This window comes from Ambystoma mexicanum, chromosome 12, assembly GCF_040938575.1.
Source record: "Ambystoma mexicanum isolate Mex_15411 chromosome 12, UKY_AmexF1_1, whole genome shotgun sequence".
Lineage (NCBI taxonomy): Eukaryota > Metazoa > Chordata > Amphibia > Caudata > Ambystomatidae > Ambystoma > Ambystoma mexicanum.
Window position 1 is genome coordinate 386,838,225 of NC_090936.1, and position 26,381 is coordinate 386,864,605.

The 26,381-nt window shown below is 46.6% G+C and overlaps 1 protein-coding gene across 1 annotated transcript in view; it reads left to right on the plus strand.

Annotated features, from left to right (window-relative positions):
- The window catches only part of MRPS35 (mitochondrial ribosomal protein S35), a 300,787-nt gene extending 276,009 nt beyond the window's left edge, over window positions 1-24,778 (plus strand). The window contains exon 8 of the mRNA XM_069628518.1: window positions 24,365-24,778. Coding sequence (XP_069484619.1) covers window positions 24,365-24,643 — 279 coding nt within the window. The 3' untranslated portion in view covers window positions 24,644-24,778. The remainder of the gene's footprint in view (window positions 1-24,364) is intronic.
- The last annotated feature ends 1,603 nt before the right edge of the window (window positions 24,779-26,381 follow it).

The window sequence follows — 26,381 nt, forward strand, 5'->3', positions numbered from 1 at the left end:
ATCCACCTTGTGTAAGACGAATGTCCTACGAACACCTCAATATCCTCAAGGAGGAGATCAAAACCCTACTACAGAAAGGAGCCATCGAGCTGGTGCCCTTCATGGAACAAAATGAAGGTATTATTCAATGTACTTCCTTGTTCCAAAGAAAGATCTAACAATGCGCCCAGTGCTGGACCTGCACCTTGCAAATATGTATGTCAAACCCCAAAAAGTCAGGATGACAGCGCTGCAGGAAGTCATCCCACTATTGAAAATGGGGGATTACATGGCAACATTGGACATGAAAGATGCAAACTTTCATATTTCAATGTCAGCACACAAAAAATACCTCCGATTCAAATTGGGGAAATGAGCACTACCAATTCAAAGTGCTACCATTCGGCATTGCATCAGCCCCCACGGTATTCACAAAGGTCCTAGCAGTGGTGGCTGCACACTTTGTGAAGGCAGTCCATTCCAGTGTACCATTACGTAGACTGGCGAATGTTCGTTACTCTCCCCAGAGGTGCCTTCAAAACACGCAGCAAACAATCAATCTGCAGTTATAAATGGGCTTCTCCATTAACTAAAATAAGTCAAGTGTAGTGCCGAGCCAAGTAAAGCAATTTCTGGAGGTGCTAATCAAAACTGACATCTAACTAGTCTACCCCTCCGAAGAGAGGGTCCAAAACATGCTGTTTCAAACAACTCAGTACGTAGCCGGTCAGGTGACAGTATGAAAGGCAATGCACCTGCTGGGAATGAAGGCTTCCTGCATCTACCTAGTGCCTCACGCAAGGCTGTGCATGCGTCCAATGCAAGAGTGGCTAGCGAAACAATGGTTGCAAGCAAACAGGTTGTGGGATGATCTACTGGTGGTTTTGCAACCTCTGGTTCAATCGCTTCAGAGGTGCAACAGAAACAATCTGGACAGCCTTTCCACACACCAGCGATCCAGGCCACTTGCACAACAGAGGCGCCTATGACTGGGTGGGGCGCTCGCTTCCTGTATCACACTGCTCACGGCCTGTGGACACATGTGCTTACCAGGAAGCACATAAACCTTCTGTAACTACTAGCGATTCTCAAAGCACTTCAAGCTTTCAAGACTCAGCACACAAACAGTCCTAGTCCTTGCGGACAATACCACGGCCATGTTTTATGTCAACAAACTGAGAGACAGGGGACACTTTCTCCAGGGCTGTTCAAACTAGCCTAGAACATCTGGCTGTGGTCACTGAATCAAATGTTCCTAGTGGCTCAACATGTTTCAGGGGAACTCAATTCCCTGGCAGACACACAAAGCAGGAGTACAATGCTACACTCAGAGCACAAATGGCAACTAAACGCAGACGTGCTAAACAACGTCTTCTCAAATTGGGGGTTCCCCGAGATAAACTTTTCTGCGACCCTGGAAAACGCGCAATGCCAAGATTACCCATCCAGGTTTCCCCAGAAAGGATCCAAGGGGAATGCACTTCTGATGAACTGGGATTAGGGAAATTTGCATATGCTCACCCCCCCCCCCCCCCCCCCACCACCACTTATCAAAATAGTCCACAAGCTACACTGAGAACAAGTAACACTGATCCCATTAGCCCCAATGGGGGCACGCCAGACATGGTTCTCACATCTGCAAAATATATATATGTATTTCTGAGGCTTGTGGAATCTGCTTAGATCGCATGCTGTGCATAGGCCGACATCTAGTGGAAGCTGCAGAGTATTACAGTTTGTTTTTCGAAACTCAAAAATGGGCGTCGACACAGGGCGTGCCAGTAATACTATCCCTAGTGTGACGTCCACTGTACCCATGATCCCTCACGCGTGCAGGACCCTCAGATTGTTTTTTCCCGCTATACTTGACGGAAGCATTCAGCAGAGTTCCCTGGCTTTCAGCCATATTTTGCTAAATATCATATTTCCCCATTTCGTCCACTCCCACGTCGAGTCATCGAGGTTTGACGCCGGCCCGGAGAAGAAACCACCGTCGCGAGCTGCACAACAGACTTTGGGCCTCGGCAGGCCTCTGGCCTCAGCCCGGCCCGGCCCTTGGAAGGCCTCTGGCCTCGGCCCTGCAAGTAGGGAGAGTGGGGGGTGGAAACATACTCTACACTCCTATATATTTTCCTACACACACTAGCCCACTGCCACAGGGTGCGTATGGAGGGTACCCCTTTCAAATTCTGCCCCAAGTGCAACCGCAAGTATCCTTGGGTTGACAAATGCGCCACCTGTAACCTCTGCTTGCCGAGGGACCACCCCGAGGTGAACTGTAGAGCGTGTAGCCGGTTCACGGCTAAGACACTAAAGGACCGCTCGACCAAATGTTGGGCCCATCACGCCAGGCAACGCAAGGCCATGGAAGCGGAGGGCACCTTCAGTGACGGCAGCAACGCCGTACTTTCGGACGGCGAGGGCAACGAGGTGTCAAAAGATGCCCAAGCGCAAGTCCCCAACCTCGGAAGACTGTCTGGCAGGACAGTTATGGGGAAGACACCCGGCGACACAAGCGCTAACCACACCCCTTCCACACCTAAACACTCGGAAGTCCAACCGAGACTCGATGCGCGTGTCGAGTTCTCGGAAAGAGGCACACAAAGTGCGGTCCACCGAATCGGTGTCCTCTGAGCATTCTCGGTCAAGATCGCCTCACGACACCAGGCAACCATCCACAGTTGCCAAAAGTGCCTCACTCACCAAAGTCATGGAGGTACTCTCGTCAGAAGACTAAGCCGACCGCCAGCCCCAGGCCGCTCACCAGGAGTCGGCTACAGCAGACCGTTCGGCGGCTGCTTCCGAATCCCGACGTCCTCACTCTAAGGAAAGGGACACTACCCCCGAAACTCAACACCAGGCGTCAAAAAGCACTGAGAGGGTGAAAACACCAGGGAAACACTCTCCCACTGTTGGGGAAGGGGGGAAACGGCCGAAGAAACCATCTCACCCTTCTTCTGCACCACAGTTACATAAAGACAGCTCTAAGTCTTCTGATAAGCATCTAGCCAAGACCCCTGCACAGGCCCATAGGTCCAGTCAAGTCATAGAAGGGGAACCCTCTCAAAAAAGGGTCCTTCCCAGTTCCAAGAAATGGACCAGTGAGGATATAGACAGGGTTATGACTAGAATGTCCTCCCTAGCAGACTTCTACTCAAGAAACCAGAACACTTCCTCACCTATACCCCTGAAGGTGCTACTCCCTCAGTATCTAGGGACCCGAACCCCCTGGTAAGAAACCTCGGTTTGAGACCCCAACGCAAGGTCTGTCTTCAGACCCTTTTTACATCCACCCTTACACCCAGTATAGTGAGGATCCACTACAGGATGAGGATCCAGACTTGGTAATGTTGGGCGACCAAACTGGGGTGGACTATTATGGGGATGACGAGGACCAAGAGAAGGAGGAAGACGACCCAGAAGTCTACAGAATAGACTACCCTGTAGGTAAAGAACCTCAAGTTACCGACTCTCCAGTCGACAACCAGCCCCTCCTAAATGAGGTCTTAACTAAAGCGGCAGAACACTTCTGCATAGACACTCAGGGAGCACAGGAGGAGAGGGACTTTGCTGAGGAACTAGTGGGAGAAAAGAAACCCATTGCCCAAGCCATTCCAATTCTCAAGTCCATCCAACGGAGAATTGATCCTTCCCTTCTCAATCCTAACCTCACAAGGGCAGTAAACCCCAGAATCGATAAATTTTTCAGGGCAGCCCAATCAGACCCACTTTAAATAAGGGGCCAACTGAAGCCTGACTCCCTGGTAGTTACTAATACCCGGAAGAGGGCGGGAACACCTCTACCATCATCTGAGGCTCCCCCCGACAAGGAGAGCAGGAACATCTACGGGTTGGGAAGGAAGGTAGCCTCCACTTCCGCTTACCAGGCAAGGATTGCCAACTCCACCACTCTGCTGGCTAGTTATAACTGCCACCAGTTGGAGCAAGTAGCTGCCCTCATCCACTCCGCACCGGAACATTTAAAGGGCCAGTTGGCACAGGTCGCGTCGGAGGGGAGAGCCGTGTCCGGTTGCATCCTTAAGGCATCCTTTGATGCCGCAGATAACGCAGGCAGGCTAATAGCAGAGAGCACTGTCATTAAGAGGCATGCTTGGTTAAGACAGTCAGGGTTTAAACCCGAGACACAAGCATCCTTAATGGACATGCCGGTGGAACCTAATCTACTGTTTGGCAAAGCGGTAAAGGACGCTGCCAAAGACGAGTATGATACTCTGAAATCCCTTGGACAGTTGACCAACCAGCCCCCTAATCAAAGAGGCAATAGTAATTTTCGTCGCCCACGTGGCCAAAATACACAAAGAGGCTCCAATTATTCACAGGGACAGGGTACATCATGGGGTAACAACCAGCAGTCTACCCAAAGTTACTGCAGAGGAAACAAGAGGGGCCGTGGTAAGGGTAGAGGCAGCCCCAGCAGAGGCGGCACGACTCCCGCAAAACAGTGACGCCGCGCTCAGGGTCCCTTCTCATGCATCCCAGTAGGGGGGACGCATTTCCAACTTCACCCAAGCTTGGGAAGGGATCACATCAGTCAGATAGGTGCTGTCCACAGTGTCCGCTGGATACTGCATAGAACTGCTCGAGCGTCCCGAAACCACCCTCCACGTCAAAAGATACATTCCTTGGACCACCAAAAGATCCTCCTTGAGGAGATTGTCAATCTTCTAGCAAAGGACGCAATAGAACTCGTCCCGGGCAACAAGGTAAACAAGGGTAATTATTCATCTTGCTTCCTTGTGCCAAAAAAAGATTTGACAATGCACCCAGTATTAGACTTATGCCCTGCAAACAAGTATGTCAAGCCCCAAAGGTTTCGCATGACTACTCTCCAAGAGGTAATCCCCTCCTAAAAAAGGGGATTACATGGCAACATTGGACATGAAAGATGCCTATTTTCATATTTCCATGTTCCCAGCGCACAGAAGATTCTTGCGCTTCAAGGTGGACAGTCAGCACTACCAGTTCAAGGTGCTGCCCTTCGGTATAGCCTCGGCTCCAAGGGTATTGACCAAGGTACTGGCGGTGGCGGCGGCACACCTGCGCAGGGAGGCAATCCCGGTGTACCCTTACCTGGACGACTGGGTCATCACGGGGGAGACCCCAGTAATTTGCAGGTCAAACATTCAAAGAACGATCGACCTCCCCTTCGAATTGGGTTTCTCCATAAAAGAGAAAAAATCAAGTCTGGTGCCGAGCACCTCCAAACAGTTCTTAGGAGCTGTCCTAGACACTCAAGAGGGGTTGGCCTTCCCATCAGAGGAAAGAATTCAGAATCTACTACTGCAAATTCCTTTTTACCAGCCCGGTCGCCAGATAAGGGTGCGCAAAGGGATGCGTTTGCTAGGCATGATGGCGTCATGTATTTACCTGGTCACCCAAAATGGTTGGCGAAACAGTGGTCTCGGGCAAATGGTCAGTGGGACGATCTAGTAGTCGTTTCGCCAACACTTGTTCAAAGTCTTCACTGGTGGACAAGAGAGAACCTGTCAAAGGGGAAACCCTTCTACGATCCAGAAGTACAGGCTGTAGTCACTACAGACGCATCCCTGTCGGGGTGGGGAGCACACCTCCTCCACGACACAGCTCAGGGTCTCTGGTCTCACACAGTAGCCAAGAATCGTATCACTCTGCTAGAGCTTCTGGCAGTATTCAGAGTGCTTCATGTTTTCGAACCCCACCTGTTGATCATGTCAGTGCAGATCCTGACGGACCGCACAACAGCAATGTTTTACCTAAACAAACAGGGAGGGACTCGTTCACCAAATCTGTCCAAGCTTGCCCAGAAAATTTGGATATGGACAAGTAAATGTTCCGTCCGATTGCCATCTCAACATGTTCCAGGGGATCTCAATTCGCTAGCGGACGCTTTGAGCAGAGATCCCCTCCCAAGAGAACACGAATGGTGTCTATTCAGAGAAGTCGTAGAAGACCTCTTCTCACAGTGGGGTTTCCCCACTACAGACCTATTTGCCACAAGCGAAAAGAGGCAATGTCCTGAATACGCATCCAGGTTCCCCCAGCCAGACTCCAAGGGGAACGCCCTGTGGATGAACTGGTTAGGAATGTTTGCCTACGCTTTTCCACCAAACCCTCTCATGAGGAAGTTGGTCAACAAGATGCACAAGGAATCGATGGCGCTCATCCTAGTTGCTCCCATGTGGGCGAGGCAACCATGGTTCCCACACCTACGCAGACTAGCGATGTGCGAACCCATCAGACTCCCGTGCTTGTACAACCTACTGTCCCAGCACCAAGGTCAAACAGTGCATCCTCAACCCAACTCAATGAACCTGGCAGAATGGCTCCTGAAGTCATAGAGTTTGGACATCTCAATTTACCACAGAGATGTATGGACATCCTAAAAGAATCTAGGAAACCTAACACTAGGCACTGTTACTTTGATAAATGGAAAAGATTTGTTATCTGGTGCCAGAATATGCAAAGTAACCCGGTTGATTGCACTCCTTCCAATATTGTATGCTCCATCTGCTGGATGGAGGGCTGGTATTTAACTCACTCAAGGTACACCTGGCAGCGCTGTCAGGCTACACCACTTCCCACAACAAGGTTTTGTGGTGGAAAGTACCAGTGGTTAAAGCCTTCATGGAAGGGGTAAAGAGACTCCACCCTCCAATTTCAAACCCACCTCCTGGTTGGGACCTTAATGTGGTGCTTGCTAAGCTCATGGGCCCACCCTTCGAACACATGCATAAAGCCAGTGTCAAACACCTGACCTATAAAACTGCCTTCTTAGTAGCCATTACATCCATAAGAAGGGTCAGTGAAATTCAGGCTCTGTCAGTGCAGGATCCTTTCTTTACTGTTCATAAGGATAAACTGGTTCTACGAACACACCCTAGGTTCTCACCTAAGTTTTTATTCTAAATTCCATGTTAACCAGTCCATCGAGCTTCTGGCCTTCTTCCAAGAACCCAAAAGCTCTGCTCAGGTGAAACTACACACTCTAGATGTGTGAAGGTCGGTCCTCTACTATGTAGAGAAGACCAGACCGCTAAGGAAAACAGACCAACTGTTTGTCTCTGTAGCTACAGGCAGAGAAGGAGATCACGTCTCTAAAGGTGCCATCTCCAAATGGATAGTCAATTCTATCCAACTATGTTACTCCCTTTCTGAATAGACTCTGGCCCTCATTACGACCTTGGCGGAGGACCATGGTGCTATTAGCACCATGGTCCATGGCGCTAAGGGTGCAATTCCGCCATGGTGGTTGGCGGACTTACCGCCCCATTCCGACCTTGGCGGGGCGGTAAGTCCCCATTTACCCTTCCCCATTCCCATTTTTGCCCCATAGGGCATAATGGGAGTGGGGAAGGCGTTAATTACGCCACCGTAAATTACGGTGGCGTAATTAACAATAAGGTCCCTTAGCGCCATGGATTTTAACACCTGCTAAAAGCAGGTGTTAAATCCGCCATGGCGCTAAGGGAACTCGTACTCAGGCGGCAAGGGTCGGCGATGTTTACGCCGGCGTAAACCCCTTACCGCCTGGGTCGTAATGAGGGCCTCTGCCTTTTACGCCAAGAGCCCACTCTACAAGAGGCATTGGGGCCACTCTGACTTTCATTGCAAATGTACCCCTTGACACCATTTGCAAATCAGCTACATGGAGCTCTATTCACAATTTTACTTAGCACTACTGCATTGATACTTACTCCAAGACAGATACTCAAGTGGGACAAGCAGTTCTAAGACATCTATTTGCTCATGACCCTTCTCACATCCCACCTCCTCCTCCTTCTAACACTGCTCGCTAATCTATGCACAGCATGTGATCTAAGCAGATTCCACAAGCCTCAGAAGGGATACATTACTCAACGTAATCGTATTTCTGATGCTTGTATCTGCTTAGATTCACATGCGACCCGCCCTTCCTCCCCTCTGAGAGAAGGCGCATGGATGCTTGTTATCTTATCTTCTATCTAAATGCTTGGATAATCTGTACTCGCGCTACTCCTCATGCTACCTCATGTAAGAAAAAATACAATCTGAGGGTCCTACACACGTGAGGGATCATGGGTACAGTGGACGTCGCACTAGGGATAGTATTACTGGCACGTCCTGTGTCGACGCCCATTTTCGAGTTTCAAAAAATAAACTGTAACACTCTGCAGCTTCCACTAGATGTCGGCCTATGCACAGCATGTGAATCTAAGCAGATACAAGCATCAGAAATACGATTATGGTGAGTAATGTATCCCATATATATATATATATATATACACACGCACACACACATATTGTCTCTCAACTAACACATTGAGCGAGATGGAGACGGAAGTAACTGCGCCGCTTGCGTCATTGCTGCGCCCAGACGAATGCATTGTGCGAGTCTCACATGGGGGTTGGGGGAAGAGAAAAATCCTGGAGAAATTCAACTTTCGGGCAGAAACATAAAGTATTCACCAGCGTTTTGCCCATTCTTTACTCTTATTTTTCTGTTCATAAGGGCTCTTTCCTAATTTCCGACCCTCACATGCTCTGCCTCGTCTTTTTTGGTTCTGACTACTGTGAGAGGTCAGAAATGAGAGCCGGACACAAGGTTGTCATGTTTTTGTCAAGGATATTTGTTAAATGAAAAGGGTTGGGAAAATGCCTCTTTGACGCTATGCTAAAGAGGAGTTTCCCTACCTATAAACCAAAACTAAGGCTCTGTCAGCGTCAATGACAAAAGCCGTCTGTGTCCAAAACGTCCTATTAGGGCTCTCACACTACAAAAACAATAGACGTGCGTAAGGAAATATCTTCATCTCGAAACTGGCAAAAAGTTCTCACAACTGAAGTCCGAATAACTCCACCAAAAATGTTTGCCACAGTGGAAGCCTTTGGTTCCAGGGGGTGGATCCCATCCCCTGGATTCTTGAGTAGAGTGATAAAACTGTTTCGAATGGATTGTGTCCTCCAATGTATTCCACATCTTTGACATGTAATGTCCACAGCTGTGTACTTCGGAAATTGTTCGCCAGAGGGCGTCCTGCGTCAATGGTGTTGTCGATGTCCCTCGATGGCCTCCATCACCGGATGTTATAAATAGGATGCATGGCGCCCGTAGCCTCAGTTCTGTTTTTTCCGCAAACTTGTTTGCCTCAGACTCGGCGCGCCTCGTGTATTCCTGGTGAATGTGTCTTCTTCTTAGACCCCTCCGACTCCACGGTCTGGCTTCAAGACTTGCCGGGACTGCAAGTTCAAGATGTCGATTACGGATACGCATCGCATTTGTTTGTGGTGCCTGGGCGAGAGTCATGACACCGGCGACTGTTCCAAATGCCAGTCACTGACTGCTAAGGCCTTGCGGGAGTGTAAGGGGAAGTTACAGGTAGGTAGGGGTTCCAAACCCAGCAAGTCCCAGTAAAGCTACTAAGGGTAAGGGGATGTCCACCGACGATTCGAGGGTTGACTCTCCTTGTCGGAAGGAGTCCCGGGGTTCTCGGTCCCGTGGTGGTTCCTGCCATTAGTCTTCCTCGTCTCGGCATTCCCGGAGCACCCTCACCGGTCGCCTTCCCCATCCTCCTCGGGGGGTGGTGCCCCAAGGAAAGTGGCTTGTCCTATGAAGTCCTCGACTCCGGAGGAATGGGCAGCCTTCAGGGAACAGATGCTGGCGATTTTTCAATCCCAGGGCACAGTTCCGTCCGCGCCTTCGGAAGAAGCCGACAGGGAACGGTCTCGGTCCGTGGCTTGTGTGCCTTTGGGCTCGGGTCCTTGGCGCGATTCTCATCGGGAACCTTCGAGGTCCTGTTCGGACAAGCTTCAGGTTGATCGCCAGAGACGTGCTTCCATATCTCGGTGCTCGTCCCCGGCGAGACCACAGAAATCCGGTAAGGGCTCGAGGTTGGCGTCGACGCCGTGTCCGTCGGATACAGAAGTCAAAGCTTTGCCTTCACACCAGCCCTCGGCTACTTCCATGTCTGTGAGGCCTGTTAAGGGTTCCAGACCCTCTCCCGAGGCAGGAGTTTTTTTCTTCCTCTGGATGATACGTATGAGGATGAGGAGTGGTCAGATTTGGATTTTGAGCCTGATATGGCTCCTGACTTTTACAGTGACGGTCAATCGGAAGAGTTACGTCAATCTATTCATGATGCCAGTGGAATGGACACTTCACCTGAGGTGGAGTTCGGCAGACCTGAGCCTGGGGCTCTTGCCGAGTCATCCTACAGGAGACTGATGGCTAGGGTCACTGAGCACTGAGCATCTTGGTTGGTCTAGTCCTCTGGAAGCTTTTGTTTAGGATGACTTATTTTGGATCAAGATCCGTCCTCTGACCCGGTGTTACCTTTTCATTTGACGTTGCAGAAAAGGGTGGCGGCTTCTTGGCAGACACTGGAATCTCTTCCGGCGGTTAACAAATCATTAACTATAAAATACCGCCCTTCCAGTAGCGACCCCAACTACCTTTCCTCTCACCCCCCTCCCAAGAGTTTGGTGGTTCAGGTGGCTACGGCCACCTCGAGGCAGGTGGCGTGCCCTACCATCCCTCCTGATGGGGATGGCAAACGCTTCGATGGTTGGGCACGCAATGTGTTTTCTGCGGGGAGTATGGCATTGAAGTCGGCCAACTCCACTTGTGCCTTAGCAAGATTTTCAGACACTTTGTGGAATTGTTTCTCTAGCGGCTGAGCATATTCCCGAAGGGGAAGAAAGGGATGGGTTCCTTGCTCTCGTGCAAGATGGCAAGGATACCATGTGTGAATCCCTTCAGTCGGGAATGGACACATCCGACAGTGTTAGCCGTTCCATGGCTGCGAGCACCGTTATACGCAGATGTGCGTGGTTGCAGAAGTCGGGTTTTGCTCTGGATGTGCAAGCCCGTCTTTTGAACATGCCCTTTGATGGCGCGCATTTGTTTGGCAGCAAGGATGACAAGAGCCTTGAGAGGTTGCAGACCTCAGAAGCTGCTGCTAAATCATTGAGTGCAGCTGTGTATCAACCTCTTCCCTTTCGTCCTCGGGGACAGCAGTGTAGGGGAGGTTCCTTTTGTTACTACTTCTCTTTTGGTAGGACGAGAGGAGCCGCCAGTGAAAGGGGCCAGTGGAAAAGTACCCGTGGTGGTTGGGGAGATAGGGGTACCAAAGCCACTCAGGCAGCTGCTTCTTTGCCTTCAGGCGCTGCCTCAGCCGCTCCAAAACAAGCATGAGGCCATGTTCCATTGTTCGCCAGTTGGGGGCAGACTGTCTTAGCATCTCGAAGAATGGCGAGCTATTACTTCGCATGCGTGGGTTCTGGATACAATAGCCCACAGCTACTGCCTTCCCTTCCTAAAGCGGCCTGACGACAATCCACCCAGGAATCTCTTTGAAGCTTCCAGATCCGCTCCTTGTGCAGGAAATCTTGACCCTGCTGGAGAAAGGCACTATAGAACTGGTGCCTGCAGTGGAGAGGAACAAGGGATGTATTCCCCATATTTTTTTAATCCAAAGAAAGACTGGGGACTGAGACCAATCTTGGATTTGTGTTGGTTGAACAAACTTCTCAGGAAGGACAAGTTCAAGATGGTTACTCTTTCTCAGGTGCTCCAGGCCCTTTGACTTCAGGATTGGGTGGCGTCTCTGGACCTACAGGATGCTTACTTTCATGTGCGATTCATCCAAAGCACAGAATGTACCTGAGGTTTGCGGCTGGCAGCTCTCGCTTTCAGGTCCTGCCATTTGGATTGACCTCCGCCCAGAGGGTCTTCACCAAGCTAATGGTGGTGGTGGCAGCGTATCTCAGGTGAGTGGGGATTCACGTCTACCCCTACCTGGATGACTGGCTGATCCGTGCGTGTTCTCCCGAGCAAGCGACGGATCATCTCGATCTCACCTGCCGCTGCCTCCACAAGCTGGGCTTCTCCCAGAATTTCAAGAAGTCTCATCTGACACCTTCCCAAAAGCATCCAGTACATCGGGGCTATGTTGGACACGTCGTTGGGGAAGTGCTCACCTCCCAAGGTGAGGGCTCATCACATTGTGCAGATGGTGGACAAGTTTCAACATGCCCAGCATCTCTCGGCTTTCGAATTCTTAAGGTTGCTCGGCCTCATGGCATCCTGCATTTTTTCTGGTGCCAGAGGCCAGGCTGAGGATGAGATCCCTGCAATGGATTCTCAAGATGCAGTGGTCATAATTCTCAGGCAAGATGTCGGATTCCGTTCAGATTCCACGCTCGGTCTCACAAGATCTTCTGTGGTGGGCCAACAAAGGGAACCTGATGAAGGGGGAGCCGTTTTGGCAACCGTGGGCAGAGGTGACTGTAGTGACGGACACCGTCCCTCACAGTATGGGGATCTCATACTGATGATTTGACCGCCAGTGGTCGTTGGTCTCCGTCAGCGTACAAACTCCACATCAACCTGTTAGAGCTGAGGGCCATCAGGCTGGCCCTGGTGGCTTTTCTGCCGATTGTGCGGGGGAAGAGTGTCCTGATCATGACGGACAACACAGTGGCCATGTATTACCTCAACAAAAAAGGTGGGGTAGGGTCACTCCCATTGTTCAGAGGGGTGATGCAGCTCTGGTTATGGGCAATTCAGCAGGGAATATCACTCTCGGCAGTTCATCTTGAGGTTGAGGAGAATGCGGGGACGGATGCTCTGAGCAGGCAGAGCACGATCTCTCACGAGTGGGAGTTGACTCAGGAAGTCCTGGAGATGTTCGCCCTTTGGGGAACCCCACAAGTGGATCTCTTCGCGACCAGTGCCAACCAGAAGTGCGAAAGATTCTGCTCAAGGGAATTTCCTCTGAGAGGAGCCTTCGAGAGACGCATTTGTCGTGGATTGGTCATTCCCACTTCTGTATGTGTTTTCTCCGGTCCCCGTCATTCCTCAAGTGTTAAGGAAGTTGCGGAGATTCGGATCCCACATGACCCTCATTGTGCCAGGAGAGCATCGAACACGGACCTTCTAGAAATGTCCATCGGCCCTCCACGCGGTCTTCCCTACCGAGACAATCTTCTTTCACGTGAGGGGGGGGTGGTGTGTCAGGGGGGGGGGGCGATCGGGTTCTCCATCCAGAGGTCAAGACTCAACCTTCACGCTTGGTATCTGAAAGCTTGAGATATAAGGATTGGGACCTCCCGGATGACATGATGGTGGTGTTGCTTTCGGCCAGGCGGCTGGCAACCAAATCCCTGTACCATTTCCTTTGGCGTAAGTTTTGCGACTGGTGCAGAGGACACGATGTTGATCCTTTTCAGTGTTCCATTCCCGTGGTTCTGTCTTTCTTGCTTTCTTTGGCCCACAGGGGCCTTCAAGTTGGAACCATTAAAGGTTACCTGGCGGCGCTGTCTATCTTCAAGTGCTCATCTGAAGAATGTTCTTATTTCAAGATTCCTTTGGTTTCCCAATGTCTTAAAGGGCTCACTAATGTGTTCCCGCTGTCCCCGTTTCAGGTGCCGGTTTGGGATCTGAATTTGGTCTTGAAATTTCTGATGGGTGATCCATTTGAACCTTGGCGCTCTTGTCCTTTCAGACGGTTGTCTTTCATGACAGTGTTCTTGGTTGCAATTACATCCGCTCGCAGAGTGAGTGAATTGCAGGCACTTTCATCTAAGCCACCCTTTACTGTGTTCCACAAGGATAGGGTTGTACTGAGGGTACGTCCTTCCTTTCTATCTAAGGTAGTGTCTGAGTTTCATTTAAGCCAGAAAGTGGTACTTCCTTCTTTCTATCCTCCTCCTCATCCTGGTAAGGAAGAGGAGCCACTCCATAGGTTGGACCCTAGGCAAGCTCTGAGCTTTTATATTTCTAGGATGTCCAGGGTCAGAGTGGACAATCAACTCTTTGTGGGGTGTGCTGGACACTGATTGGGCCAGGCTGTTACTAAACAGGCCTTGTTCAGGTGGATTATCCTCACCATTACTGAATGTTACAGATTGGCAGGCAAGACCCTTCCTGAAGGGTTGCGAGCACATTCCACTAGGGGCGTGGCTACTTCCACAGCCCTGCAGCGGGGAGTTCCTATTAGAAATATTTGACGCAGCGACATGGGCTTCTAGCCACACCTTTGTCAAACATTACTCCCTGGATACGCTCCATGGTCAAGATATGACCTTTGGTAAGGCAGTTCTTTATTCTGCCATCTGATTGGGTATTCTGAATTCTTTTCCTTCCTCCATTTTCTGTACTGCTTTGGGAGTCTGTCAAAGATGTGGAATACATTGGAGGACACAATCCATTCGAAGAACAAGTTACTTACCAACTGGTAATGTTCTTTCGACTGGATGTTCCTCCAACGTATTCCACATCACACTCCCAGACTGCCCCGCTGGAGAATTTCCTATGCGATTGCAGCTTACATTCCCGCAAGGCTATGTGCAGCCAAACAGGCATTGTGTGCGAACATGTCGCACGTTATTGAGGAAAAAACATAAACTGAGAGTACGGGCGCCGTGCGTCCTATTTATAACATCCGGTGACGTTGCCCTCAACGGAGGCCTTCGAGGGACATCGACCCGACGCAGGACGCCATCTGCCAAAACATTTCTGAAGTACACAGCTGTGGACATTACATGTCAAAGATAGATGTGAAATACGTTGGAGGAACATCCAGTCGAAAAAACGTTACCAGCTGGTAAGTAACTTGTTCTTCTTTTACTAGCAAGTCCTTTGTTTCCTGCTTTGCTTCACAAGAATCACGTTCAAACAGTGACTTCTGCGACTATCTTTCTTTAAAGCAGCTTTCTCCTTTATTTCCCCAAAAAATACGGTCTTTCTTTAATACACCTTTCACCTTAATTTGGAAAACGAACATCAATCTTTCCTTGGTTTAGTAAACATAATGACAACAGTGTTTCTTTAGTATTTCTGAAACTTGCAAATTACCTGGTATATTCTGCTGCCGTGTTCCCTTATAGAATGTCTACTACCTGGTGTACTCTCCTGCCAGGTTTCTTTCTGCAATGTCAACTGCCTGGTATACTCCTCTGTCAGGACATATATTTATGTATATGATAGGCCTCCTCTACAAACACCCAACGTCTAAAAAAAAACTCGGAAACAAAAGCTCCTCCGAAATCCTCTTACGCAGAGAGACGAGACAGGGCTGCCCACTGTCAGCATTGCTTTTCGCCCTGGTCATGGAACCCCTTGCGTCGGACCTAAGGCTTTAAGACCTACACAGAGGTCTCGCCTTCGGCCCGCACAAACTAGTGGTATCACTATACGCTGGCGACATCGCACTTTTCCTCCGTGACCCACAAGATAACCTGAACCCAGTGATGCGAGCGGTACTCAAATTCGGCAACTTCTCAGGACTAAAAATCAATAACTCAAAATCGATAATCTTCCCTCTTACAGAAGCAACTAAAGAATTCCAAGACGACTTCAGCTTCCACTGGCAACACTCAAAGGTCAGATACTTAGGGATACTAATGTCTAGATCCAGCACGGACATCATGCAAGACAACTACGAAACGACACTCGACACCATCCAGACCAAAGTGAACAGATGGAAAACGCTCCCACTCACACTTTGGGGCAGAGTGTCCCTGGCTAAAATGGTAATTCTTCCCAAACTGCTCTATCTCTTCACAAACAATTCTCTATTACTGTCGCAAAGATTCCTACTAGCGAATCAAGTCCATTCTCCTTGACCTGGTGTGGGCAGGCAAAATCGCCCGAGTTGCCCACAGCATCATGATCCTGCCCATAACACAAGGAGGATTGGCGCTACCCGATACAGAGAGCTACTATTGGGCAGCACAGGCACAATCCCTGAGCTACTGGTATGCAATACACTTTATTCGGCCACACGTGCAAATTTAAAGAGCCCTAGCAACACCTTACCTACTCCGTGCAGTTATATTCAACCAGCCACCAGCACCTTCAACACCAATGAACACGATGGACATGGCCACTGCTACATGGAGTTATACAAGCCCAAGGTGAAGGCTGACTGGTGTCAAATATCTATAAAACCCTACTAACCGAAAAATTCACACGCTGCTCAAAAAAGGTGGGAAAGAGCCTTAAATATCACTATACCTGAAGATGACTGGTCATACATACTAAGGGCCTCATTACACGGATGGCGGTAAGGATTTACCGGTACCGGTAAAATACCGGTACCGGTAAATCCTTACCGCCTTACTACGAGGTCCCTTTGCGGGTTGGGGGATTTAATGCCTGCTTTTTGCAGGCGTTAAAAACCAACCCGCAAAGGGACCCAGGGAGCTAATTACGGTACCGCAATTTGCGCCACCGTAATTAGCGCCTTCCCCATTTCCATTGAGCCCTATGGGGCAAAAATGGGAATGGGGAAGGGCAATGGTGGAAGGGGGAATTGCCGCCCCGCCAACCTTGGAATGGGGCGGTAATTCCCCTTTCCGCCAAGGCGGTGCCAGTATTTTACCGGCATGAACCATGGCGCTAATAGCGCCATGGTTCTCCGCCATCCGTGTAATGAGGCCCTAAGACTTACTAAGAAAGTCGCAATAAACACGAGATACAAACAAATACACTTCAATTTTGTTCATCAGGTCTATCACACCCCAGCGAAACTTCACGCTCAAAGAGCGACAATATCCGCCTCCTGCACCCATTCAGAAGACGACTTTGTCCATCTAGCATGGTCCTGCCCCGAAATAGGAGCGTTCTGGAATGCAGTTTTTGAGAAAATATCAGCAATAATCGGAGTGCAACTAGATCCCGATCCAACACTGACCATGCTGAGCCTAACCAACCAATTACCAGAATACACCAGGAAACTTGCAAACATACTCCTCGTCCTGGCACACAGACGAATAGCATGTAACTTGGGTAGAACACCACCACCAAAACTAAAGCAGTGGCTACAAGATGTCACATACTGTCAAGATGTCGAGACGAACTATATAAGGACACTACCACTCCACGCACGTCCCCCGGACATCTGGGGCCTGTACATAGCATACCTGATAGCAGCTGATGACATACAATCCCACAGACACCATCACCAATACAAAACCAAAATGAACTACCAGAAACCTCAACAACAGTTACGAGTGTCACATAACAATTGCAGCCAAACTGTCAAGCAACATTGCTAAACAACGAGTGGAGGGTCGAACCGGGGGTGGGGGGGATGGTCAAGGTTCACACTGACCGGTGCACGGTCTTGTAATGTATTGTTAATTTGTATTCGAAAAACCAATAAAGAAAGTTAAAAAATATAAAAAAAACACTAGATAGAGCATATTATACCCAAGTAAACTGCACAAAATGGGGCTTCAACCCACGGTTCTGTGCTGGAGGGGATGTTCGGGCATTGAACCTTGGGCGTTATGTTCTGGTTGTGCCGTTAGTTAGGCCCTTACTGGTGCAAAGTCCACCAACAGCTCACTGACATCAAAGGCGCAGACATCGCTTTTACACCCACTGCCATGATCCTGGGTGCAGATAGTACAGATTGGCATGTGGAGGCGCGAACACGCAAACTCATGAACCTGATCCTACTCAAAGCGCACAAATTCATACTCTCGCACTGGAAATCGGCAACACCACCACTCCATAGCCAATGGCTCACTGCACTCTCCAAGACTTGTAGATTAGAGAGGGCGGCTCTGAAGAGGCAGACAAGACTCAACCCCACCAGAGGGGACAGATTCTGGGAATTGGTGGATCCATACGTCTGAGCAATAAGAGCTGACACGGGACCCTGCTCATCCACACACAATGCCGCGACAACACAAAAACTCCAATCACGCGGACCGCACATGACCGATATAACCAGGACAAGAGCACGTCCAGGGGAAGAGGTCGGGGGGGGGGGTAAAGGGCACTGTTTTGTTCACGCTCACATGATGTAAAGTTGTATTACAGGTCTACAATCCGGTATCGGGTCTACTAACTGTGTATGAAAAATCTGCGATTACCTGCACCTTTGATAAAATCCTTAATAAAAAGACTTTGGAGAAAAAACTATGCTGTAATCCTTTGGCGAAAGATAGTCTGCCGTAAAAGGTTTTTTTTTTTAAATAATGGGGAAGTCACTACGGGATGGTTGTGCATCAATGGGCCATATATGTTCATACCCTAGTATACCAAGAATGTATTTTGTATGCCCCAACCATTCCCACATACCACCTTAATTTTTTATCATCATGTCCAAGATGATGTTAACTACCTTAAGTTTGTTCACTCTGTGGATGTGCAACCAGAACATGACCCAGTCTAAGCTGTGCTTCGTGATGTAATGGGCCAACACCCATTTCCAAATAAACTTCTAAGTGATGGTGCATTTTTAGGTAAAAATATTTTTTAAGAAAGCTTCTTTCCAAGAATTCTAGAATCTCACATCCGCAATGCCACTATAGGTCGGCCCCACCGAAGGCTGTAGCTCGTGCCTGAGCTCTATACGTTTCTATTATGGGCGAGAGCGCTCGGTTTTTAAATCTTGTTGAAAATGCCACCAAAGCTCCTATTCTTTGGGTAAATGAAACTTTACATTGCTCCATATGCTGGTGCCGCGAACCATTCTGATGTATTCTGATTCCCAAGTAATCAAAAAAGGGTACTTGATGGATGACACCATTATTAAGATTAAAAACTGCTTTTTAAAACTTTAGAGGAGTTAAAGACCTTCAAAACCATTTTAGCAGGGTTTACCCTAAGAGGGGATTCTTAACAGAACTGCTCGAGTTTTCGCAATTGCCTCTTTGTATCGTTAGGGGTCTTTGCTATGAGCACTACATCATTGGCATAAAAAAGCAATTGCAACGTCTTGTCCACAATGAATGGAGCAGCACAGTCCAGGAACTCAATTAGCTGTAGCTATCTGTTGATGTAGAGGAAAAATAGCAGTGGGGTAAGGACACAGCCTTGCCTCACTCCAGCCTCCACACCAAAGCAGTCTGAGCACTCCCTATTTTGCCCATAACAAGCCTTTGCCACGTTCTTGGTATACAGAGTGACGGTCGCTCTAAATCAGTCCGGATGGATTCCCAAATTGCATAATAGTGCTCATAAACTAGGAATATTAACACGGTCAAGGGCAGCTTTAAAATCAATTAATACAAGATATAAGGATGCTTTTTTAGTGAACACAAACATTTGAAGTATCACGGACAAGATAAAAACTTGATAGGTTGTGCCAGGATAGCTACACAAAACTCTTTCTAGCACAGAGTTCACCTTATTGTCATTGGCCCAGTTCTCAAGTCTTTCAAGTATGACCTTTCCATAGATTTTGACCATAGAGACAGAATAAAGGACGCTTTCTCATGCACTCCATTTAAACTCTACTAAAACCAGAGATTGTCTCCTGTCATACTCCTTCCCTGCGTGATTGCCCTCAACCCTTTTCTATATTCTTCCCTCCAGACTTCCTGCCTCTTTCTTTATCTTCCTAGAATCTCATTATTTTCTTTGATCCTTCACTTTCCTTCTCAAATCAGTTTCCGCTATCTGCTTTGTAATCATAAAATCCAACTCATTCTCAACTTTGGTGCTTTTAAAAATTCTCAAATTTTGACTTTTTTTTCTTGTTTAGATTATTGTGCCACCCTTCTCTGCGGTCTTCCCTTTTCTGCTCTATCCCCTCTTCTCTATTTTTAATTATGTTTATCTCCTGGGTATGCTTCCTTCCTGGTCTAAAATCTTTCTCTTGGTGCTCTCCACTAGCTTTTTTTCCCTACCCAACTCCAGTTTTACTTTTTACATACTGTCTGTGTCTTCATGGACCTGTGCCGCCTCCTCTCTCTTCCCTTATATCTGTGGGTTGTCCCAGTCGTTCGCTTCTCTCCTCGTCCGTTTTCTCCTGTTCTAAAGCCTCCCTGTACTCTGTATCGCTTCTGCTCATTTTCTTAGCTTGCCCCTAAATTGTGCAAAGCTATGCCTCTAAATGTACACTCTTCACCAACTTCTCTCCTTTTTTTATGCTCTTCCTTGACAGCCTTTTTTTATCTTCTCAAAACTAGTTTCTAACTTTATGTTGACTTTCCTTTCTTACCATATGATATTGGCACCATTTATTTAAATTGTACAGTGCTTTCCCTAAATCACTTTATAAATCCAAATAAATGTAATCATTGAAATATAAACAATTGGTTGCAAATATATAGCATGCAAATGGTACGTTCCAACCTTGGAACATTATGCTCAACGGTCCTCCTAGGTCAGGTTAATACTTTCTGTTAAACATTCTAGGAACAGTTTTGCTAGCTTGAAATCCTAGGGCACGTTTCTGGCAGATAGCCACATTTGTTCAATGTTCAGCTAGTTGATGTTTCTAGTTAAGTTTTTCTTGATATGGATGCTAATGCAGGGGTTGCTAGATTACATTTTTGCTTGATCTTCAGTGAATGTCCTTTCTCAATAGCAATGCATGGATTTTTAGCACATTTGGCGGTGAGCACAATTTTGTTAGAAATCTTTGCTATTGCAGAGGTTACGTAAATGTTACTGCAATGACAGGTCTTACTTAGATATCATATCCTATGCCAGTTTAGTTTTTTCCACAACCCCATGTCAATGCAAAGTGGGTAAGATTTTGCTGAATGTCAATGACAGTGCAGAGGTTTGCAGAAAAAAATAGTTTGCCTTTCAGAAGATCTGGCCCTGGAATGTTTTAAAAGGTTTAAACGATCAAGACACCCAGTTTCGATATTGATCTATCGGAAACGATCTCCCCATCTACATTCCCTTTTATAAGAAATATTTTGGATTGGATAATCGCTAGTGCTAGCCATTAATCGAAGCACATCTGATCACCACGTCTCTTTGATTGTTCTTACTTCAATCTATTTGGGCTTCTGGGCACGTCATGCTACTGAAATTGATATTCCACATGGCTTGTGATCTACCGCATAGACACATTTCTCCTTTTTAACATGTTGCTCCTTCTCGATGCATGTGGTCATGGAATGTTGCTACATGGCTGGCAGGACCTGGAGGAGGAAATAGCCTGGGATATTTATTCCTGACAAGCAGGACCTACTGGATGAACATTGATCAACCGAGGGGCTATGCCTCTGGTTTGGCAGTAGACCGTTTTTTTACACCCATGTTCAGTCTGGAGGCAGGCATCTTGGGAATTTCATCTAGAGGCATCTGTGAAATGCCATTCATATGCCAATGAAACATATGTACATCTCCTTCAGATGCACATGTGACCTTTCCCATCAATAGCAGGCTGTGTACACATCGTTGTTATGAGGATAAAGTCGATTAAAAGTGTGATAACATACAGTTCCACTTGTTTATGGAGTCTGGGTCCCCTATTTCCCAAGGTGTGCATCCTTTTGATTGATGTTAACGAGACATTGTTGCCTTGACTCGTGACTGTTCTAGATTAAGGCAGTGATTGTCAGAAATGTTTATCTTTTTGTTTTTGTAAGTGCTTTCATGCCCCTTTGATTAGATGGGACATATCAGTTAGCGGTACAGTAAGAGGATGTCTGATATCCTGTAGTAGTGTGTAGTTTTGCCATACAGCCAATCCCAAAAATGGGTATGAAAGCTACAGCTTGCATTCCAGTGCTAGTGCATATTGTCTGAAATATATTTAGTACTAGTGCAGGTTTTATTATCTGGTGGAATTCTGTAACATATCTGGTCTGGCTTGTTAGTTATCTGCTGCCAGACCAGTGTATATGTGTATTACAAGTCCAGTGCAGATTTTTTCTAGATCTCCTCTGCATGCATTGAAGTGTTTGCCATCCTGTTCAAGTGAAGACAATTGATTTAGAAATTGGTGCTTTTTTGCTCTTTTGATAGCGATTTGTTTTTAGTGCATATGTCTGCAAAATGCAAGGGTTAACCAACGAAATATTCATAGTAAGCATTGGTCAACAATACTTGACACATTTAACAAGTTAGCAGTAAATCCGTCATTGACAAACCCCACAATTGTGTTTCATATGGGCCAGGCAGAAACCCTAACAGGGTTTTGTCATCAGTTCCCTGTTCCTGGGGGTCACAAGAGGCTACACTGGGAACCCTGGTTGATGATGGCAGCTATTTGCAATAAGTATTTTTCTATATGTATTGTGCTGTGCAACTTGAAAGCAAAACATTGTAATACCCTCTTGAAATTAAGCATTTAGATACGGCACATGATTTTTGGTTGATCGTGACCATGTAAAATCCAGAAAAATGTAACAGAGCTGCAAGTTTTCATGGAATTGCTGGATACATTTGGCATCTGCCAATCTGACCATTGAAAAAACATGGTAGTGGGACTGTGCGTCTGGCAGTGGATATGTTGGTGCTGGCCAATTTGTTTTGTCTCTTGTTCTCCTACACTTGTCACTGGTCTTCGCAACTGTGAATCTTGACATCTTGTTGGATCATGTTGCTACGTTTGCCCAAGCCTATTATGTGAATCTGTTTATTTGTGGCTGCCAAGAACCTCGGTTGAGAGTCTTTCAAATTTCCTTTTGGACCCAGAATCCCCACACGATCTAGTCATTGTAACATTTAAATCTAGCATCAAATTACCATTTTAAGAGAATATGGTTTGCCTTTTAACTTCACTGCAGAAAGCACAGACGTTTACATACTGTGTATCACACAGGTTTTTCCAGGTTGTCAGCCACAAGCAATTGGGATTCAGCGGATTAAAGGTGAATGAGTCCAAGAGCCATATCTAGCTTACTTGACGCATGTAACCTTTTTTAATATTTCAAATGGAATGCAGCAACCTCCAAGAATCTATAGTCTGAATTTCAAATATGGCAACAAGATAAAAACCTCAGGCGGTGCTGTCTGTGAATGAATTGCAACAGTTGTGAGCAGTGCTCATTTCATACTGATCTATTATAAACAATGAACCTGTTTATACCCAGCTATTCTCTTGCACCTGTGATGGGGCGTCACTTGCTTTTTCAAGGTTGTACTATGACTGCTTTGGAAGAGGTGTGCCATACTCCTCTTCCAAATACTGAGGATTTTCTCAGCATCTTCTGTGTGGCTTCAGGAAATGGTATCCTCTAGTGTCTTTATTGAGTAACCAGCCTTGGCAGGTGGTGAAGAACAGAATCCTCTTTACGTACCTGTGCCTCACTTTTAGCCAAGTACAAATTCCACCACCAAAATATTTTGAAAGAAGGGACACGTTGTTTTTGTACCCGTCCCCAAATTGATGAATAGTCTTCCTAAAGTAAATCTCGGCTTTAGTCAATCGTGCACTCAAGAAAATAGTTGATGGCCTGACTTTTCTATGAGGTACCTTCAATTTTGTAACGTTCCTTGTTCCAATTGAGGGTTTTATAACTTGTGGATAATTGCCCCCTTCAGAACATGGCATTTAAAGCATTCAGATTTGGTTTCAAATCCTCCAATTTCCCATTTTTAACCCAAGTCTCTCTTTTAGAACATTTAACAATTCAATATTTGTTAAATCTAGATATGTATTTTTTATGCCAGCAATTGTATGAACTATTTACACAGTGCACATCACAATCCTAAGTGAGCAAAATGTATAAGAAAATGCTCTAAAAACGATTTGCGTATTAAAGCCAAAGTGATGACGCCATTGGCCGTAACAAATAATGCCTTTTAAAATTACTGTTACCCCTCTTCTCACCTCCTGTTTTTCAAATTAACAAACTAGCTTTTCAGTCTATTACGATAGAGCACTACAGTTCTGGAATTTGTGCATTGGCCAACTCTTCAAAAACAGTGCGTCTGCGTTTTGGGAATTTGTTTTAATAATTCGCCCGACAAAAATGATTATTTTAGGAATTGTTAGTAATTATCGGGAGGACCGTCCCACAAAGGAGGAGCGTTGGAGTAGTAGTGTGGAGTGGGTGGCCAGATATGGAATTTCTTAAATAGCGAGGAAGCGGCATCTGGTGATTTGCTGAAACATTACGGACAGGTTGCCATATTATTGCAGCAACTGAGGTTTGCAAAATTATCAAAAACAAAAAAACCTACCATTTGTGAGATTTTGTACTACTTTAATAAAAAGATGATGTGAAACTGAAAAGCTAAAATTATTGGTATTTCTGCATATTGTGTATCTTTTTTATTGTGTTCATTTCAGCAGACACTTTAGTTTTGATCTCAGTTCTTTTTTTTTAAACAACACACACCGGTTATTAGCACCCAAATCTGTGGTACTTGCTTACCACTGAAATAAGGAAAGTGAGCTTTCCCAAGATTCAAATTTGTCAACAGCATACATACATAGAGATGATAATTAACCTTTCTGGTGATCTTTTATTTTTTTCTAATCAACATTGTTAAATTAACAAGCAACTGATGTTGGACTGTTGAGTTACTGTGCAAAAGTAAGTCTCTTTCATGGATGGAGATTTTATGTGCTATGTATTGCCTATATAAAACCAAGGTTTGCAGAGACAAGAACAGGTTTTTCATCATTCTGCAAGTTTAATTAGTTTGTTCTCTAAATAAGTGTTTTTAGTGCAGAATAATGATTTGTTTTCTTTACAGAAATCTGAGATGTGGGAGAAAGAGAAGACTGAAGCAGACATGGAGGAGTTTGTCTGGGAGAACAGCGCATCTGAGAGGAACGCTCTTGAGACACTACTTCGAATAAAAGCAGCCGAGAAGACCCCCAGCAGTTCCAGGGAAGAACTCCTCAACTCTGAAATAGTGAAGCAATACAGGAACTCTGTACTTGCAATGAAAAACGAGGGAGAAAATGAAGACAAAGTTTCCCAGTACAAGGAGTCTGTCAAGAAGCTGCTCAGTCTGCCAGCAGCACCTTAAACTTGATGTTCTTTGCAGCCTGCACCCAGCTCGATTATTGTCTCGCTCTTCATGTACAAACATCTTCCTCATTTCCAATATTTTTTATGTATGATCATTAAAGTACTGTAATAAACTATACATGTGCTTAAAGTATATTTTGTGTCCCAGCCCAAGTTTTTTGACTCTCCATAATAAGTAGATTTCCTTAGTTGGGACACACAAAAAGGATGCCCCCACCCACCACATGACCTAGATTATTCGATTTGTTTGCATCACACATGGTTTGAATTGGCTTTCAGTTTCCACCAATCAACATGGAGCTTGAAGTTGCTAACTTTAACTTAATACTGATTGTTGACACCCAGATGTATTGCTAGATCACGTTTCTGCTCTCTTTCAGTAGATTATAAAATAATCAAAACCTTCACTTGTCATTCCTTACATTCCTTAATCCTCGCAACTGACAGTTTGTCTAAATCTGTTCAGTCCTGTTTTGTGGCAGCATGCATCATTTGTCTCATTTGGGCTGAGACTTTGTTGCTGTGTTTTATTGTCACTGTGCGAAGATGGCTAGGCAGTAACCTGCCCTTTTTAAAACAAATATCTGACCCTTTATTTTGACTGTCGAATCGGTCGGCTCGATGTCTATCGAGCGCCTCCGTCTCGAAGGTGACGTCATGGAAGGTATATATGGAACGCAGAGCGCCCATTTGCCTTTAGTTTCGTTTTCCCGAGTAAGCTTACGCTTCATGAACTATGGCACGCTTCATATATTTCTTTGAAAATTGTCAATAATGTCTTCGGTTCTGACAACCCCAAAGACCAGGTTTAAAAATGACCAAGACTGCGACGCAAAATTGTCACCGACGGACCCGCTTCGGGTGTGCTTGTGGTGTCTCTGTGTGGAGCACAAGACCTCAACCTGTGGGAAGTGTCTGTCAATGACTGGAAAAGCTCTGAAGGAACGTAAACGTAAATTGGTGGTAGGTAGACTCCCCAAACTATCCCCTTTGACTACCCTGTTGAAAAAACATTCTTGCTACAAAGCGAGAGACTACTCTCCTCGACGGAAGAAGACGAAAAGGTCCCGGTCACAGAGTGGCTCTCGTCACTCCTCGTCATCGAGGAAATTGAAGAAAAGGCATCATAAATTGCCTACTTCGTCTTCCTTGTCCGACTCTTCTCCAGAGAGGAGTAGATCTTGCCCCACGAAGGCCTCTACTCTGGCTGAATGGGAATCATTCAGGCAGGAAATGCAAAATAAATTCAAGAGCCAGCAACCCTCGAACCAAGTAGGCCATGCTTCTACTGCACCTTCTGAAGCCGGCAAGGAAAGGGCTCAAATCAAATCCTGTGCGACCTCGAGCCCAGGACGAAGGCCAGATTCTCATTGCGAGCCATCAAGGCCTCAACACGAGGAAAAGTAATCGAAGAATCCTTCGAACCAACGAAGTCCATCAGACAAAGTCCACAGACAAGTCGACTTCGAAGGCATTGATGCCATCAACACCCAAGATGTCTTCATCAAAGACATTGACGCAAAAAACAAGTTTAGTGATGTCTCCATGGGCATCTGGATGGGCGCCATCGACTCCTTTCTAGTAATTAAAAAATCCTTCACACCATTCCCTAGAAAAGATATTTTTTTTAAATCACGCAAATCCATTTATGAAGACAATCAGCCTCCAGATGACAATGATCAACCTTTTGGATTGCAATATGTCACTCCTAATGTCCCTGAAAGCTTTATATCGAA